The sequence below is a fragment of the Scardinius erythrophthalmus genome (genome assembly GCF_964197995.2).
Source record: "Scardinius erythrophthalmus genome assembly, chromosome: 6".
NCBI classification, from domain to species: Eukaryota; Metazoa; Chordata; class Actinopteri; order Cypriniformes; family Leuciscidae; genus Scardinius; species Scardinius erythrophthalmus.
The window spans coordinates 38,500,276-38,519,464 of NC_138226.1; the positions used below are offsets into that span (position 1 = coordinate 38,500,276).

The following is a 19,189-nucleotide window of genomic DNA, read 5'->3' on the forward strand; positions in this document are numbered from 1 at the left end:
GTGTAAAAAGGGGGTGGGAAATAATCCTGTCTGTGTCCAAAAACCTAGTGAGCTGCCTATCAGGACAGCATCATAGTCATTTTGAGCATGGATAGGCTAAAGTCTTTTTTGGGATTGCAGTGAGCTTCCTACCTAGACAGCATTTTTAGGCATCACAGGCACAATCCAAAGCAGCGTTTTGACTCCCGGCAATGTTGCCCAGACAGGCAGCTTCCTAGTATTTGAGACACAGCCTCTTGTTTGGGTGAGAAAGTCAAAAGTGATCCAGCCCCCCGCCCGAAGTGCCTCGTGTCGTTGCTCTGCTGTTCTTCACACTGCGAGGAGGATGGACAACTACAAGCAGTTTCTTATTTTCTTCCTTCTGGCGTTGGCGGTCGGTTTTGGGTCGATTGCCTTCGTTTTAACATGGGTTTTGCACTTCAGAGAGGGGCTCGGGTGGGACGGAGGAGCGGCTGAGTTTAACTGGCACCCGTTGTTAATGGTGATCGGGTTTATTTTTCTTCAGGGAATCGGTAAGGAGTTTGAATGTTTACATTTCATTCAGCAACCAGAGGTTCACATTCCTGAGTCTTTAATATCGATTTAAAGAAACAGTAGCCTACATAAATTAGTCATGTGTTAATCCACAAAAAAAATAACCAAAGTAACAATTTTAGTTATCTTAAAAGAGATGCTTTTTCTCTGAGGATTTAGTGATACAGACAGACGACTTTCGACTAATAGAAATTGCGTTATGTTCGCGCAACATTCGCTATGTGGTAAAAAGAAGAAGTGAAAATAATGCAACTTTTTGGACAGATTTGAGAACGATCGAGACTGTGTCTCAAAACATACTGAACTTTTGTTTTAAATTCTAGAAACAGATGCAAATACAAACACATTGAGCTTTAAAAAAAAAAAAAAACATTGGTAGCATAAGTCACATATCTAGCCTAAATGAAGGATATTTATATGAAGAGGACAGATAAAAGACAAGGCCAATAAAGAGGAACATAAGTACGATACATGTTTTATAGGGAAGCAACTAACAAGAGGCAAATGAATAGAAAATAAATATTCAGTCAATATGAGAGAAGCCGTTACAAAGGATTCCTTAGGAATCGTCAGTATTGTTTCAGGAATTTATCAATATTTTTATTGCAAGTTATACAAAAAGATTTAAGCATGAGTCTACCTCAATCAAAAAAAAAAAAAAAAAAATGTTTTTGAGAGAGAGAGTAGGAAGTGAGCCAATAAAGATCTGTTTATGGATGAAAAATTTGCCAAACAAAATAAAGTTCCGGGAACGTTCCCCTAACCTAAAGGGAACGTTCTATTAATGTAAAAAAAAAAAAAAAAAAAAAAAACATTTTTGTTCTGGGAACCTGAAAGTAACGTCGTTCTGGGATCCAAAAATTGGTTAATGTTTCATCTTCGTGACCACAAAACGTACTGAACTGCCTACCTACAGGACGTAATGTAGCTCACTTGTTTCTTTTTCTTTCTTTTTTTCAGCAATTGTTGTGTACCGACTGCCATGGACCTGGAGGTGCAGCAAGCAGATGATGAAGTTTATCCACGCAGGGCTGCATGTTCTCACCTTCATCTTAGCTGTCATTTCTGTGGTGGCTGTGTTTGATTTCCACAATGCAAAGAATATTCCCAATATGTACAGCCTGCACAGCTGGGTCGGCCTGGCTGCTGTCATACTCTACCCAGCACAGGTATGGTTTCACACACACACACTGGTGCATCTTCTGTTTCAACCAAAGGGGGCTCACACACATTTGCAGCATCCAGTCAACTTACATCAAAAACAGTCACAATTACGCAATTTAGTTTAATTTAGACCATTTTCCACCCTTTTTTCACTCTTTTTCCACCCACTCTCTGACTGGTAAAATAAAATGAGACAGGCTGTTTTTGCTACAGTGTCTTTGAGACTTTATTAACAGTATGTAAATTACATTTGTTATGATTGGCTGACCCCCGTATATCAGCATAGATCAAGGGTTTTCAATCGTTTAGATGTCCTAAATATGATCATCCTTGTGCGAGGGAACCCCAACCTAAAAGGCAGCTATATATTTTCATATATAAAGTCCAAGTTTATACTGTGATTTATTACATAATAAAAATTTGTAAAATATTATTTGAGGAAAAAAGAGTTTATTTTGCATTACGCTATGATTAGATGTTAGATGTATTATGTTTGAATGTATGTGTGTATTTATTAAAATTTTAGATTATATCAATTAATTTATTTTATTTACTCTTGTTTTTTATTTATTATTATTATTATTAGTTATTATTTTGGGTTCCCACGGGTCCTTGAAATCCTTGAACGTTTGTGAATCTGAAAAAATAAATAAAAAATCAAGGCCCTGGAAAGTTTTTTAAAATAAACATACATACCGGTAGATACAGGTCCTTGAAAGTGCTTGAATTTATTTTGTGCAAGAAGTTTTCTGGAAAAAATTCCATTATTATTCCCTCTGGTCCGCTAATGTGTTATTACGCCAACACTTTGTGGCCTATGCATACTAGCTTGCTTGATTAACGTTAGTTATGCGCATTTACACGTTATGTTAATTGTTTCCTGAGTGAGGTACTTTGTGTTGTACGTTGCCATGACGTTACTACAATAGTACCTCAACTTTTCACAGACACACCGTGAAACATTGCAAAAACAGTCTGAAACCGCTGTAACATAATGCCTGGAAAATGCAATTTTTAATATTGTTTATCCATTCATAGCCTTATGGTAATGTCCCATTTTGGAATATTTTATAATGTTCGGCACTATGTTGTGATAGGCTATGTTTTCAGTGCTTACACCAAACCCAAATATGTTCAGTCAGTGACTGTATTTTGTGTTCAATAAACATAAAAACATTTGTGAATCTGTAACCCAAATATTTTATTGAATGTAATGTTGAATTGCTTTGCTTGTTAAAATAATGTAAACCCATGAGGCAAGAAAAACTTAAAAGCATATTCATATATCTTAAAACTTCTTGTTACACGGGCCTAAGCTCTTTTCAATAAAAAAACATGCAAAAGTTAATATCAGATCATTTTAGAATACAGTCTAGGATGTACAGAATATTCTTCAGTTTTATGCAAAACAGAAATACGACAAATATAATATCAGATCTCTGTCATATGGCAAAAAAATGCAAAAAAAAAAAAAAAATGCTTTTTTGCGTAGTTGTGTTTGACACATGTCTGTAACAATGTATCTTACTAGGTAACACGGTGTAACCTTGCTCTCACTTGAAATGTCTCCCCACAAGTCCTTGAATTTGAGGGTATTGGACCTGGAAAGTCCTTGAAAGGTCCTTTGAATTTGAGGTTAAGCAAGGTGTGGGAACTCAATTTTTTTTCTCTAAACTTTGCCAGGAATTCCCTAGCACTCCCTTGTAAGCTCGCACTCGATCGGCCCAAAGTCCGGCATCCAACCAGCGCGGAAGGTCTCTACTCTTTTCTCGAGGCAAAGTATTTTTTGATTAAATGCAATACATTTGAATATGTATTTTCTCGTTATTTCATCTGACTTCATAAATGAAAAGGTTTTAATGATAACTTTGCATCATTAAATGTGAGCGAATGTTTGACTAACTCTTTAATGAAAATAATGTCAAAGTCAGTTAGAATAATCAAATGTAACAATTTATTATGTCAGATAAATGTATCATGCCAATTACATAATCAATTCAAAGATAATCAATACAAAACATCAAAAGCTCTGGATTAAAGAGAAGAGATGCGAACCCAACATTAAAATACATGATGCTGAATTCTCATGATGCTGGTGTCTTTTCACCCATCTCCCGAGGTTCTAACAATTCTGCTGTCCTGGCTTTGATCCAGGTTGGGTCCGGCCCGTCCTGGCATCCGTCCTCCGAGGAATTTGCAGAAGTAAACCTGAGACAGAAACAAATGCAGAGAGAACCACAGTTAATTCTGATATTTTCAACAACTTCAAATTCAGACATGTGGAATTCTTTTACTTGTTCCATTATCATGTCCATTGCAATTTTAATTCCAGTTGTCACATGAAACCAAGTTTCATTGACCAAGTCTGAATTATTGCTGTTGTTTCAGTGCATTGTGTGACACCTGAAGCTGCTCTTGCAGTTCAGCCTTCACAGTCTGCTGTGTCATATGAGCATTAGAGATTAATCTCTCGTAGTGTTTTTATCGTAGTGTTTTTCATTAGTTTTTATCACTCGTAGTGTCATGAGTTCCAATTGGTCAATGCTCATGGCTTTACTTCAAGTTGCTGTCATTACAGCCAGATCTGTGGGTTGCCTGCTTAGCATTTGCTGTTTTATGGTGTCGTTCACACATTTAGTTAGTGCAGATCTCTTGTGACCTGCAAAAGGCTGTGGTACTTCTGTCTGATGTTTATCATTTCACACCCTCCTTGTAAATTTACTTCTCTGATCAGATTAAATTTTAGTTGGTGCACCCCAGTCAAGGATGATTTGGTTTGTGATTACCTGTGCCACACTTCTGGACACTCCTAGCTGTGTTTTTTTAAAGGCACAAAATAAAAGCACACCCCTCCCCTTTTTGCACTGGGTAGCACACCAAATGTCACACTTCTCCATTTAAAGGTAGGGTAGGTAGGATTTTTATAAAAAAAACTTTTTTTCAAATTTGTTTAAACTGTCTTTATATACCAATACATAATTAAAATGTAAGTGCTCTGAAAAAGTTTGTATAAAAATCGAGTGACTGTAGACGTTTTAATCTGCAATAAACACAGCTCATTATTTCCATTCGGGACGAAACAATTGATTGGTTTAGGCGACTGTCACTCACTCTCGCAACCATGGCTACCACCCCTGTTGCTAGATCTGCCCATATGCGCGCGCACCCGTTTGATTTGAGGAGTGCAAGAGAGGCGCGAAACCTACGAAGAGTAAAATTATGGCAGAGAAAGAGCATTCAAAATTCAAAGCACCTGCATATGCAGTCAGCGAAGGCAAACAAGGCAAAAACTACTTCCTCGGACCCTGGTTGCCCGCACTCTTGAACGACCTCCTCTGCTTCGCCCTCGACCCCGGACCTGTCCTCGAACCGACAATGCGGTACTTGTCTCTGGAGTGTAGTCCTCATCAGAATCAACAATGTTTTCATCATGGAAACTCTTACATGCAAAACACCGTATATGTTATGAATCTTACACGAAACTCACCTTCATCACAGTTTAACTGATGGTAATGGAAAAACGTGTATCAATGCAACCTGTTTTTAGCTTTGCCTTATAAATATAGCTCGTTACCTATAAATATAGCTTGTTACCGAATCAAACAAAGTATATTTTAAACTTTACCAGTATCGATATGCTAGCTTGATAGTGAGTACTAAAAGCCATCTTATTTGTTTATATTTATAGTGATAAAGTTAGGTATTTTATGACATGTGATTCTGACATGATGTCACTGCATGCACTGCACTCCTTCCTCTCCACTCGTCTCAGGTAAATAAATGCGTCTTCCAGCTGAGCCTGAGCGTTTGGCGTCGCGCGTTCATGTGTTTTGGGGGCGTGGCTTTGGAAGGAGCCCAGAAGGGAGGGGGTGGAGTGAATGGAAATAATTAGCTGTGTTTACTACAGTCGTGAGAGGTCTACAGACACTCGATTTTTATACTCTCTTTTTCAGAGTACTTACATTTTAATTATGTATTGGTATATAAAGAATGTTTAAACAAATTTGGAATGTTTTTTTTTAGAAAAATCCTACCTACCCTGCCTTTAATGCCCTGCTTGGCGATTATAATATGATGTATATTATAATTCGAGTTATAATACAATTATATTATATTTAAGAATATAAATTAAATTATATTGTTTCTGGTCTCTGAAGAGTCTCTGGAACAACTTATTTGTCAAAGTGTTCGTTTTTCAAAAGACGATTTATTTTAGATTTGGCCCTGTAGTTGCAGCAGCACTGGCCAATGCATTGTATGTACAACAAAGGTCAGGCTGAAATCCAATGAGGGACTCTGCTGTTGTTAACATTCATGAAACCGCCAGCACATGCCACCCTTGTGGCCCACTTGGGATCCCCAATTTGAATGTTCATCAGGACAATTTTTTTTCTGTAAATGTTCTGGATGGCCTTGGGAGGGAGTTTTGTATTGTGAATCTTATGTCTACAGAACACAGCAAACTCTTTTACTTCAAAAGGACAGAAGATCCTGTTCTTTATACAGCCCTTCAAAGGGTTAAATAGAAACTTAATTGTTTGTTAATCACATAGCGATGTATCAATATTTTATATTTTAATAAGTCTTTGTAACATTTATGTTGTCAGAGCTCTCTGAGGTGTGATGTGTTCTTCTCTCTCATGAATTAGATAGTTATGGGCATCGCCGTCTATCTGATACCTGCAACTCCAGTGTACGTGCGTGCAGCTCTCATGCCTGTGCACGTCTACAGTGGCTTGTTCATCTTCACCAGTGTAATTGCCACAGCTCTCATGGGCTTCACTGAGAAACTCATCTTTGGCTTGTAAGTACAGCTTCACACACAACACAAACCATACAAATGCAAATGCACATTGTGTCATGTGCATTTTGAAAGACGAAGCAAATTTGCATTTAGTAGAGGTCTCTTTCTAAGTGTTGTTTGTAATGTCTTCCAGGAAAAGCCCAGCTTATAAAGACTCTCCACCAGAAGCCGTTTTAGTAAATGTTATTGGGCTGCTTGTTATTGCATTTGGTGGTCTTGTTCTCTGGATTACAACTCGCCCCTCTTGGAAGAGGCCAGCAGAAGGAATCGCACGATCTGTGGGCAGTAGCAGCACAAGCCAAGAGGACTTCAAAACGGACACAGCCGTGACCACAAGAACACACCTAGACCTCGAGACACGCAGACGTAACGGAAAAGCAGAAGAGTCTGGATGAAGCTTTTCTAAGGAAGAGTTTAGAAACAAGTTTGGATTTTACTATCCCTTTAATATAATCTCAAAGCAAACAAAATGCTGAAATCTCTGCTGTTGTGGAAGTCTTTGAAGGACATTTTAAACTGACAACTCTGTTTGTGCTGTAGGGCTGTGAAAACGATTTATCGCGATTAATCACATCCACAATAAAAGTTTGTGTGTACTGTGTATAAATATTTTGTATATATAAATACACACACATGCATGTACAAAATATCTGCATGTATATACTGTGTGTGTATATGTATGTATATATATAATTTATATTAAAAATAAATATTTTATAAACACATTAAAACTCAAACATTTTCCTTAAAAAAAAAAAAAATATATATATATATGTATATATATGTGTATATATATATATATGTATATATATATGTGTATATATATATATATATATATATATATATATATATATATATATATATGCATGTATGTGCATTTATACAAAATAATTATACAAAGTGTACACACATAATATGTAAACACAAACATTTAGTTTGGATGCGATTAATCATTTCACAGCCCTATTGTGCTGTAATATCTCTTCTGTGTATGAAAAGAGATGCATGTAGCCTACTGTCCCTGCCTGCTGCTTTAAAAAGTTTTTTTTTTTTTTTTTTGATATTTTAAAGTACGTTGCCTACTATATTAACATTCAACACACTATACATTAGTTAAGTTCAATGACATTATACTGCATTATTACAGTCATTGTGTTTATATTAATCCTGATTGGCCCATTTGTATATTTTAAAGATTGTGCTTGAAATGTTCTGTTTTAAGATAGCAATATGCTATTGGTATAGACATAAAAACAAGTAAAACTTACAATAACATTTCTGTATAATTGTTAGGACATAACAAAACCAAGATTTGTATTTTTTTATTATCAAAAGTATCATTTGATGGATGTTTTTGTATGAAACACTCAAAATCATTAAATATTTTAGCATATTTGACGTTTTTTTCCCCCTCTGAAATTTAAGTATGAGAGAAACTTCATACAATAAAACAATAAAACCTGCCTTATTTAGGAAGCCAAAAGAATAGTTAGATGAGTGACCAATTAATTATCTGCAAAACATGTCTATGAATGATCATATTGTCTTTACCTGCAGTACTGAGCAGTCCATAAGCAATAAAGAGCTGCATCATCGTTGAGGTGTGAGAAACAACTACAAATAATTCATATTCAGTTTAGTCCTTGCAAACCCGTTTGATCGATTAGTTCAAAAGAGAGATTCATTCGCGAATTTGGCATCGCTTGTTGTAATAAACGGCTGATATATATTGAAAAAAATAGTCATGTTGATATGATCTCCACCATCAGACAAGAATTTATTCTTCACTGGGGGCCCGTGGTCTGCATAAGCACAATAATAAAAACAAAATTAAAGCTGCAAGCAGCAATGAAAAGGGCCCTCGCACCCGTGCCGCCGCCACCCGGCACTCTGTTTTTTAGGAGGGTGAGCAGTATGTAAATATAGGAGGACTATGTCAAAGTAATTTGTATTTGCCACACTTCCTTGTCAAAGTAATTTGTATTTGCCACACTTCCTGCTACCAGCAGGTGGCGCTATTGCTATAACCAAATATGAGCATGGTCATGTGTTCAGGACAGGACTCTTATCAAACATGTGAAGTTTGGGGTAGTTTGTACATCGTTTGCCTGAGTTACTGCAGGCTGTTTGTGGTTGCCTAGCAACATCGGAACTGCAAGCAACATTAATATTGAACTTATCTTATCATGCATATCACCAAAAGGCCGAAATTAGGTGTACGTTCGTCAGGCCGCTGAGGGCACACCCTTTGACGAAAACTCAAGATCTTCGCAATTTAACGCCACAAAGGCCTTAAGATTACACTCACCAAATTTGAAGAGGATCAGATCAAAACTGTAGGAGGAGTTCGTTAAAGTACAACATCAGGAAATGGCAAAAACTGCACAAAATCTGAGAGGAAGTTCAAAATAGCTGACTTCCTGTTGTGTTTAGGGCTATGCTCCAAGAGACTTTTTTGTAGGTATTGGGTCATTACATGTATGTACCAAATTTCATACCTGTATGTGAAACGTAGAGCCAGGGCAAAATGTAGGGGCAATAATTGAGCCATTTTGCCCCACCCAATTCTGAAACCAATATCACACGTAAATTTTCACCACTTCTGAAGCGTGTGCAAAATTTCATGAGTTTTCGAGCATGTTTAGGCCCTTTAAAAAGCGATTCACTTTTTTATTGTTCTCAAGAAGAAGAAAACAATAGGGTCCTCTCACCATCGGTGCTCGGGCCCTAATAAATGGAGCAAAAACAATAGGGTCCTCTCACCATCGGTGCTCGGGCCCTAATTACCTCCAAAAGAGACTGTGAAAGTACCACCATAAGTGTTCTCTACCTGATCATGTGAAGCATCTAATTCAAATAAAAACATTCTGCTCGTCTTTAGCTGATGAGCGCGAGCATAGAACGTTGACAGTAGCTTAAATGATGTAATAGAACACATCACTGCGTCACACAGGCCAACGAGTATTACGTCACCAGACGCTATGGGAAAACTCCAGAATATTGAAGCCTTTATATTTAAATGCAGTGCAGCTGCACAGCCAGCACAGTGCAGAGCTATATGCGTGCTGATTGGCTGAGCTGCGGGAACTGCACGAACCTATGGTGAGGCAGCGTGGCTGTGCGAACCTATCAGGGCGCGTCCCGCCACCAGCGAGCTGAGCCCGCCAAAATGGGCGGAGCTACTGACTATAAGCGGCCCATTTCGCCATAGACATCAGGTTTCGACTGAATTCAACAATTCGACTGAAGCGACAATACCTGGACGTGAAGCTTAATAGCACGGCCGTCTACACAGTAATTCTCGGAATCGAGGTTACGTGAGTAACCGTGTACGTTCACTTTCCTGTCTGCCTCGCTGCCTGCTGTGAGTGTGTTTGTTTGATTCGGTGCGATAAGCTCCGTCTTAGCCATATATTTCTTTGTTTTGAACCATCATTTTACTACCATTTCTAGTTGTTTATACTACTACATTTTATCCAACATCTCAGATTAACCTGACATCGCTAGCTTTTGTTATTAGTACTACTAGCTCAAAACGCTAGTAATTCGCTAGCCTGTTAACGCGCCACCCGTGCGCTCAGCTATTTTATTTATTTATTTTTCTCTCGCGCGTCCGCGCCTTTGAGTTCATAAAAAGCTCAGGTGAGTAAGAATCACTCAACAAACACGGTGAGTAATGTCTTGTCCTGTTATTGTCACTTGCACTTCATGTCACATGTTTAGTATAGGCTTCTCTGTCGACAATATAGGATTTATATGTGATAAATGTAAGGAGACAGTTAGGTTGACAGAGAAGATTTCAGAATTAGAAACACGCATCCAAACTTTAATTGAGGATAGTAAGAGTGCTAGTGCTTTAGATGTTTTGGATGCGCATAGAATAGTGCACACTTTACATGAGTCGGTTCTGGCTGAAGTAGAGCCTGTGCAGCCGGGCAAATGGGTGACAGTGAGGGATCGCTCTAGTCGCGGATCTAAAAACCACTCTTCCGTTCCGATTACCATAACAAATCGATTTGCCCCGCTCAGTGAAACACCCACTGAGAATGATTGTGCCCTAGTTATTGGCGATTCTATCACACGGAACGTGAAAATAGAGACACCAACCACCATAGTCACATGTTTGCCGGGAGCCAGAGCGCCTGACATCAAAGCAAATTTAAAAGTGCTGGCTAATGCTAATCGTAAATTCTCTAAGATCATTATTCATGTCGGCACTAATGATGTTCGACTCCGCCAGTCGGAGATCACCAAAATTAATATTAAAGAGGTGTGTGAACTTGCAAGTACGATGTCAAGGACTGTAATTTGCTCTGGCCCCCTTCCTGTTCGCAGGAGTGATGAGATAGTTAGTAGATTGTGTTCGCTTAACGGTTGGCTGTCTAAGTGGTGTCCGCTTAATAATATAGAATTCATAGACAATTGGAAAAGTTTTTGGGGCAAACCTGACCTGTTGAAAAGAGATGGTATTCATCCCTCCTGGGATGGTGCTGCTCTTCTCTCTAGTAATATGGCTCATAGTCTTAGAGCTCAAACATGACAATCTGGGGCTCAGGTCAGGAAGCAGACAGACTGGCTTAACCGACCGTCTGCTAGCGGCCTCTCGTCACCAAGGTCAGATAAATCCCATCACATAGAACCTCTTTCACCTAGATATCATCATATAGAGACTGTGTCTGTTCCCCGAATTTGGAAATCCAAAAAACGTTTAAACCCAACTAAGGTTAAAAATTTAATTGATGTTCAACAAATAAAAAACAGCTATAATACAGATGAGCAAATGCTAAAGCTTGGGTTGCTGAATATTCGATCGCTTACTTCAAAAGCACTCATTGTTAATGATATGATTTCAGATAATAACCTAGATGTGCTGTGTTTGACAGAAACCTGGCTAAAACCAAACGATTACATTACTTTAAATGAATCAACCCCGCAAGATTACTGTTATAAACATGAGCCTCGTCTGAAACGCAAAGGGGGTGGTGTTGCTGTAATCTATAGTAATAGTTTCAAAACCACTAAGAAATCAAGTTTTAAATATAATTCTTTTGAAGCATTGGTGCTTAATGTAAAAATATATAGTGTAAACGATAAATCACGTTTGAGATTTGTGCTGGCTACTGTATACAGGCCACCAGGGCACCATACAGACTTTATCAAAGAATTTGCGTACTTTCTATCAGAATTAATATTGACTGCAGATAAAGTACTAATTGTTGGTGATTTTAATATACACATCGATAATGAAAAAGATGCATTGGGATTGGCATTTAAAGACATTGTAAATTCAATTGGAGTTAGACAACACGTGTCAGGACCTACTCATCGTCGTAATCATACTCTAGATCTAATATTATCACGCGGAATAGATGTGGATGCCGTTGAAATTCTGCAGCAGAGCGATGACATCTCAGATCATTATCTAGTCTCGTGTAATTTGCATTTAGCCAAGGCTGCAAAGCCGACTCCGTGTTTCAAATATGTGAGACCTATCACTTCTGCTACTAAAGATTGCTTTATTAATAATCTTCCTAATCAGTTTCATCATCTCAGCATCTCAGATAGCTTAGAAGAACTAGATATTACAACAGAAACGTTTAACTCTCTCTTTTCCAGCACTTTAGACACAGTTGCTCCGTTGCGCTTAAAGAAGATTAAAGAAAATAGTCCAACGCCGTGGTACAACGAGCACACTCGGGCCCTTAAGAGAGCAGCCAGAAAAATGGAGCGCAACTGGAAGAAAACAAAACTAGAGGTATTTCACATTTCATGGAAAGAGAGCTCAATTACTTACAGAGAGGCTTTAAAAGCTGCTAGATCTGCTTATTTTTCAACCCTATTAGAAGAAAATAAACATAATCCTAGGTATTTATTTGAAACGGTGGCTAAACTAACGAAAAATAAAGCTTCAAGCACCGAAGTTTCCAAGCAACACAGCAGTAATGACTTTATGAACTTCTTCACTTATAAGATTGATAATATCAGGGACAAAATTATAACTATGCAACCGTCTACTACAGTATCGCATCAGGCAGTGCATTGTAGTCTCCCTGAGGAAAAATTTGATTCATTCGTTGCTATAGGAGAGGAAGAATTTACTAAACTCATTAAATCATCTAAATCTACAACATGTATGTTAGACCCTATACCGACTAAGCTACTGAAAGAAATACTTCCAGAGGTCATAGATCCTCTTCTTAATATCATTAATTCGTCTTTGTCTCTAGGATACGTACCAAAAAACTTTAAGCTGGCTTTGATTAAACCGCTTGTTAAAAAAACGCAACTTGATCCTTCAGAATTAGTCAATTACAGGCCGATCTCGAATCTACCTTTTCTGTCAAAGATATTAGAAAAGGCAGTATCCTCACAACTGTGTTCCTTTCTTGAAAGAAATGATATCTGCGAGGGTTTCCAGTCCGGATTTAGACCGTACCATAGTACCGAAACAGCTCTCGTTAGAGTCACAAATGATTTGCTCTTATCATCCGATCGTGGTTGTATCTCTCTATTAGTGTTACTCGATCTTAGTGCTGCATTTGACACCATCGACCACAACGTTCTTTTAAATAGATTAGAACATTATGTTGGCATTACAGGAAATGCACTAGCATGGTTTAAATCATACTTATCTGACTGTTATCAGTTTGTAGCAGTAAATGATGAGATGTCTCATCGATCACAGGTTAAGTATGGCGTACCACAAGGCTCAGTATTAGGACCGCTGCTGTTCACTCTGTACATGCTACCATTAGGAGATATCATTAGGAAACATGGAATTAGCTTTCACTGTTATGCTGACGATACTCAGCTCTATATTTCTTCAAAACCTAACGAAACTTATCAATTCACAAAATTAACGGAATGCATAGCGGATATAAAAAATTGGATGACTTGTAATTTCCTACTTCTAAATTCTGAAAAAACAGAGTTTCTAATTATTGGACAAAAAACTTCCTCACGTAATAATCTAGAATACTGTCTAACACTTGATGGCTGCTCTGTTAAGTCTTCGTCGTTGGTTAGGAACCTGGGTGTGCTCTTTGATACCAATCTTTCATTTGAAAGTCACGTGTCTAGTATCTGTAAAACTGCATTTTTCCATCTTAAAAATATATCTAAATTACGTCATATGCTCTCATTGACAAATGCGGAACAATTAGTTCATGCGTTCATGACCTCAAGGCTAGATTATTGTAATGCTCTACTGGGTGGTTGCCCTGCACGCTTAATAAACAAACTACAGCTGGTCCAAAACGCAGCAGCTCGAGTTCTTACCAGAACCAGGAAGTATGACCATATTAGCCCAGTTCTGTCAAAACTGCACTGGCTCCCTATTAAACATCGCATAAATTTTAAAATATTGCTGATTACTTACAAAGCACTGAATGGTTTAGCTCCGCAGTACTTGAGCGAGCTCTTAACGCATTATAGTCCGTCACGTCTATTACGATCTCAAAATTCCGGCCAGTTGATTATACCTAGAATATCAAAATCCACTGCTGGCGGTAGATCCTTTTCCTATTTAGCACCAAAACTCTGGAACAGTCTTCCTACCATTGTCCGGGAAGCAGACACACTCTGTCAGTTCAAAGCCAGATTAAAGACACATCTCTTTGACCTAGCTTTCACATAATACATTATAGACTTCTATAATTTAATGTTATGCTGCATAGATTAGGTCAGCCGGAACCGGGAACACTTCCCAAAAATCCTGATGTACTCGTTACATCATGAGAAGAATGGCATCTACGCTAATTTTAGTGTCTGTGTTTATCCCAAGGTTTTTCCTGCAGCCTGCCGGATCCAGGCCGTATCCAGATCTGACGAAGGACCTTCGCCTGGACCGATGACAACGCAGTGCTGAAGTGCCAACTAGTCTCTCCCTATGGAGGATCCCACTACCACTCTACAGATAAGGCGTTGTCGGGAAAATTCGTCTTGCGGTCCTACCCCAAAGCAACAAATAAAATAAAATTCCTTATCAAAATTTATAAGGAAAGACAAGTATTTTGTTTAGGCTTGGCTTGTAGGGAATTCCAAACCTGCGTATATTCTAACGCACATAACTATAGAACCCATTCTAAATGCGCATGTGACCGCCATCAGCGTTTCTCACAGGTTCGCGTTTAAAGTCTGTGTAGAGAGAATGGTGTCGTCTTAGCGGCCCCTAATTTAATAACAAATGATCATTGCGACGGAACCAAATCAATTAAAACTAACTTTAGATGGAAATAACTTAACTCTGCTGTAAAGCCGAAACAATCTCTGTTACCTTAAATTATACGCTTATCTCTGTAAAGCTGCTTTGAGACAATCTACATTGTTAAAAGCGCTATATAAATGAAGATGACTTGACTTGACTTGACTTGACTTTCCAAACGTGGACGTTTTACACTAGAAACAAACACTGATGTACTATTTTATTTAAAGGTCCCGTTCTTCGTGATCCCATGTTTCAAACTTTAGTTAGTGTGTAATGTTGCTGTTAGAGCATAAATAATATCTGTAAAATTATAAAGCTTAAAGTTCAATGCCAAGCGAGATATTTTATTTAACAGAAGTCGCCTACATCGAACGGCCCGTTTGGACTACATCCCTCTACTTCTTTCTTTAATGACGTCACTAGAACAGTTTTTTGACTAACCTCCGCCCACAGGAATGCTCCCTCAACTCTACCGAAATTCGTTTATGTACTTGCGCACTTCTTATAACTTATTGTGTTTACTCAGCTCTTACGGTGATTTTCTGAAGTAAAACTGACGCTTCATCTTTTGTGTGATGTACAATAAACTTTATTAAACTCATCAGTATATGTTTGATCATCATTCAGACAGAAGACTTGTAGGCTATTAATAAATAATGGATACATACAAGCAGATGACAAATACGTTATAATAACCGTAATTAAACTACTAAACTATACCTCTTTCATCTCTATACAGCACTCTGACTCTGTAGGCATTATTGTCCGACTCGAAATGAACACCGTTACTGAGAGTTTCTGATATTATCATCAATCCTTGAGATGAAATTGTCCTGACAGACTGAGCGTGAGCTCATGAAGCTCTGCCCCCTGGGTCGTGCAGCAGCAGCTTATTTGCATTTAAAGGGCACACACTAAAACAGCGCGTTTTTCTGTGCCCCAAAAAATTACAATTTAAACATGCTGTAAAAAATGATCTGTTGGGTATTTTGAGCTGAAACTTGAATGAATGAATGAATGCATAATACGGGACCTTTAATTCTGTGAAGCTGCTTTGATACAATCTGTATTGTGAAAAGCGCTATATAAATAAAGTTGACTTGACTTGACTTTCGAAACCGGTTCACTCGTATTACATCGCTAGACGCTATGGGAACCCAATTCAATCACGCCGTGCTATTTTAGCTGACGACTTCGCTCTGAACTCCCACCTGAGGCTGCAAGGCCTGAGGCTTAGAGCAGAACTTTAAGTCAGAAGTCCAACGGGGCCCAGACAGATGTCGGAGCCCACAGAAGGGATACCTAGTGGTTTGGGCTCTTTAGAGGCCAACTCCCACTTAGATAGAAAGGACTCGTGCCTGCAGAGCTGGCACCTCCAAGTTGTAAAACCTCACAAATGTGGACGGCGAAGACCAGCCGGCCGGCACATAAATGTCTTCAATTGGTACACCACTGGACCATGCTTATGAAGAGGCCATGCCCCTTGTGGAATGAGCCCTGATGCCTATGGGGCATTGAAGGCCCGTTGAGGCATAGGCCAAAGAGATAGCATCTACTAACCAACGTGATAATCTTTGCTTCGTGACCAGGAGCCCTTTGGTTTGGCCGCCGAAGCATACAAAGAGCTGTTCGACTGCCTGAACGGGGCAGAACGCTCTATATAAAACGGGCAGAGTAGACTTAATTCTCTATCATCTTCCGACAGGGGAAGAGCAGATAGCGAAATGACCTGGGCTCTGAATGGAATTGAGAACACCTTGGGTACATAGCCATGTCTTGGTTTGAGGACGACTTTGGAGTCATTGGGCCCAAACTCAAGGCAGGAAGCGTTCATGGAGAGCGCTTGTTAATCGCCCACTTGCTTGACCAATGCTAGGGCTAGCAGGAGTGCGGTCTTGAGCGAAAATGGCTTTAAGTCAGCCAACTGAAGCGGCTCGAAAGGGGGTCCGCCAGAGAGGGGTTATTAGAAGGACTGCACGCTTGTTCTCCCTGATTTGTTCGATGGCCTGAGGGAGCTGAAGAGGTCTACCTCTACCCTCACGAAGATACTCCAGATTAGTTGAACCATTAGGGGGTGGAGAGACCATTCCCTGGGGGGAACGTTGTTTTCTCCGAGCTCAACCAGAGGTCGGAGGTTGGCCTGCCCTTGCACAGAGCCTCCCAACCTAGGTTTGAGATCGTCTGTCGAAACAACTTACCTCCTCGAGACTAGACCCATGCTTACACCAGACTGGTACTAGCTGGTGTTTTTCCAAGGGGCCAGGGCTTTGGTACAGTCGTGGTTTACCCTGATCCGTAGGTGACCGGACCGCCAAGCATGAGCCGGGACTCGAGGCTTCAGCCAGCGCTGCAAGGAGCACATGCAGTAAGCCTAATTGGAGTACTGACGATGCAGAGGCCATAAGGCCCAGTGCCCTTTGAAACATTCTGAGGGGGAGGAAAGAACCCACTTTGAACGAAGCAGCTAGCTGTTGAATGGAGAGAGCGCGATCTGGCGTGAGCCAAGCTCCCATCTGAACAGTGTCGAGAACAGTTCCCAGGAAGGTTATACGCTGGCTGGGGGACAGTACACTCTTGGATAAGTTGATCCTGAGCCCAAGGCATTCTAGATGGCTGAGGAGCCAGGATTTGTGAGTTTGTTACTCAGCCTCTGACTGGGCCAGAATGAGCCAGTCATCGAGGTAGTTCAGAATGCGCATTCCCTGCTGTCTCAGGGGGGAGAGAGCTGCATCCATGCATTTCGTATATGTACGAGGTGCCAGTGACAGCCCGAATGGCAGGACTGTGTACTGGTTAGCCACCCCCCCCGAACGTGAATTTCAAGAATGGTCTGTGATGGGGTGTTATCTGGATGTGAAAGTAAGCATCTTTCAGATCCACTGACAAAAATCAATCCCCTGGGCGAATCTGCAAAAAGATTTGTTTGGTTGTTAGCATCCTGAATGGCCATCTCATGAGGGCCTTGTTCAGGTGTCTGAGATCCAAAATAGGCCTGAGGCCGCCATCCTTTTTCGGGACGAGGAAGTAACGGCTGTAGAAGCCTGACTCGCTCTGTGAAGGGGGAACTGTTTCGATAGCCCTTTTCTCTTGCAGGTTTAACACTTCGGTGCAGAGGACATGAGCCACGTTGCTCCTTACCGATGTGTTGACCACGGCATGTCTGGGAGCGAATTGGAGCGAGTAACCTCGTTGTATTGTGTTCAGCACCCATTTTGAAATATCGGGGATGGCTTCCCAGGCCTTGGCCTGAGTGACTAGGGGCTGAATAAAGTCTGTGGGCGGGCTGCCGTGTGTCTGGGACCCGGCCGCCCAGGTGTTTTGAAGAGGAAAAGTGCTCTTTTTCTGAGAATTTTTGTGCTTTATTTTTGTCGCTGTTGAAACAGCATTTGTTTCCAGGGTGCGTGAGTCGAAACGGGCCCTTTGGTTGCGATCAGAAAATTTCCAGCTGCCTGAACTGAAAAGGGGGCTAGGAGAAGCACGTGAGCTCTTTCCAGGGTTGGTCCGGCCAGAGGCTGCCAATGACAGGCTGTCATCGTGGAGGTCTTCCTCCGATCCACCAAACGAGATGAGGCAAGCCGCTTCAAAGGAGGGGCGCTGGTCTGCTTTGGTGAAGAGCACCGGCGAAATCTCTCTATGTGGAGAGAGTGAGGCACGCGGGGTCTGAGCCTGCGTGAGCTCACTCATCTCTGTGCTCTTGTGTGTCCTCTGACCCCGCCGTTTCTTCCTCCAAGGTTCCTGGGAGGCGGGAAATGGAAGGGCGCGAGGGGCGGGGTCACTCTCTAAAAAGAAAGCTAGCCGCGAGCACAGAGAGGAGAGTGGCATGTTCTCGCAATGAGTGCTACCGCCCTGTGTGAGTGCAGTTTCTGCATTGTTTTTACCCAGGTAGGAAACGCACCCATGGTGCTCATCTGTGAGATGCAGTGGGGCTCTGCCTGTAACACAGTTGGAGCGCGGCATTTGAAACAACACTGCGCTCCGCTGCTGGGCTTGTTTGACAGCGAGAAGGCTTTCAAAGCTGGAGAAGATCAGCGACAAGGTGAGTCTTTGCTGAAGGAGAATAAATCTGATGTCTATTGGCAAAATGGGCCACTTATATAGTCAGTAGCTCCACCCATTTTGGCAGGCTCAGCTCGCTGGTGGCGGGACACACCCTGATAGGTTCGGTGCAGCTATATAGCTGTTATAGGTTCCAGTGCAGATAAAAGTACCCACACGCATGGAAGTGATAATTTTGGTGTCCGTTGAGGGAGCTCCACCAGGAAAAATAGTATGTTGGAGCCTGGTTCTTCTCTGTCTAGCCATTGTGATGTGCCGATGGCACATGCAGTAACCACTGACATTATGCCAGTTCGTGTTATTAATGTAACCGAGGAAGCCCATACTCTATGTGATGGAATAAAATTTGGGATTTTGTCCACAAATATAGAGGTGGGTGAAGGGGTAGAAGAAGTAGACCAGGAGTCCTCGGACTGCGCCTCACA

The 19,189-nt window shown here is 40.5% G+C and overlaps 1 protein-coding gene across 3 annotated transcripts; it reads left to right on the forward strand.

The window, feature by feature from the left end:
- Positions 1-2: 2 nt before the first annotated feature.
- Positions 3-7,899, forward strand: cybrd1 (cytochrome b reductase 1). 3 transcript variants are annotated; one of them, XR_014030340.1, is made up of 5 exons: positions 3-512; positions 1,495-1,703; positions 6,348-6,502; positions 6,636-7,029; positions 7,464-7,899. XR_014030340.1 is itself a non-coding variant. In XM_081368425.1 (4 exons), exons 1-4 carry the CDS (start codon positions 326-328, stop codon positions 6,895-6,897), a joined length of 813 nt encoding a protein of 270 aa, XP_081224551.1. In that variant the 5' UTR covers positions 3-325; the 3' UTR covers positions 6,898-7,249. The 3 variants fall into 3 exon arrangements, 1 of the variants encoding a protein (XP_081224551.1); XR_014030341.1 differs by having other exon boundaries at positions 6,636-7,046; positions 7,438-7,898; XM_081368425.1 differs by lacking the exon at positions 7,464-7,899 and having other exon boundaries at positions 6,636-7,249.
- Positions 7,900-19,189: the final 11,290 nt, after the last annotated feature.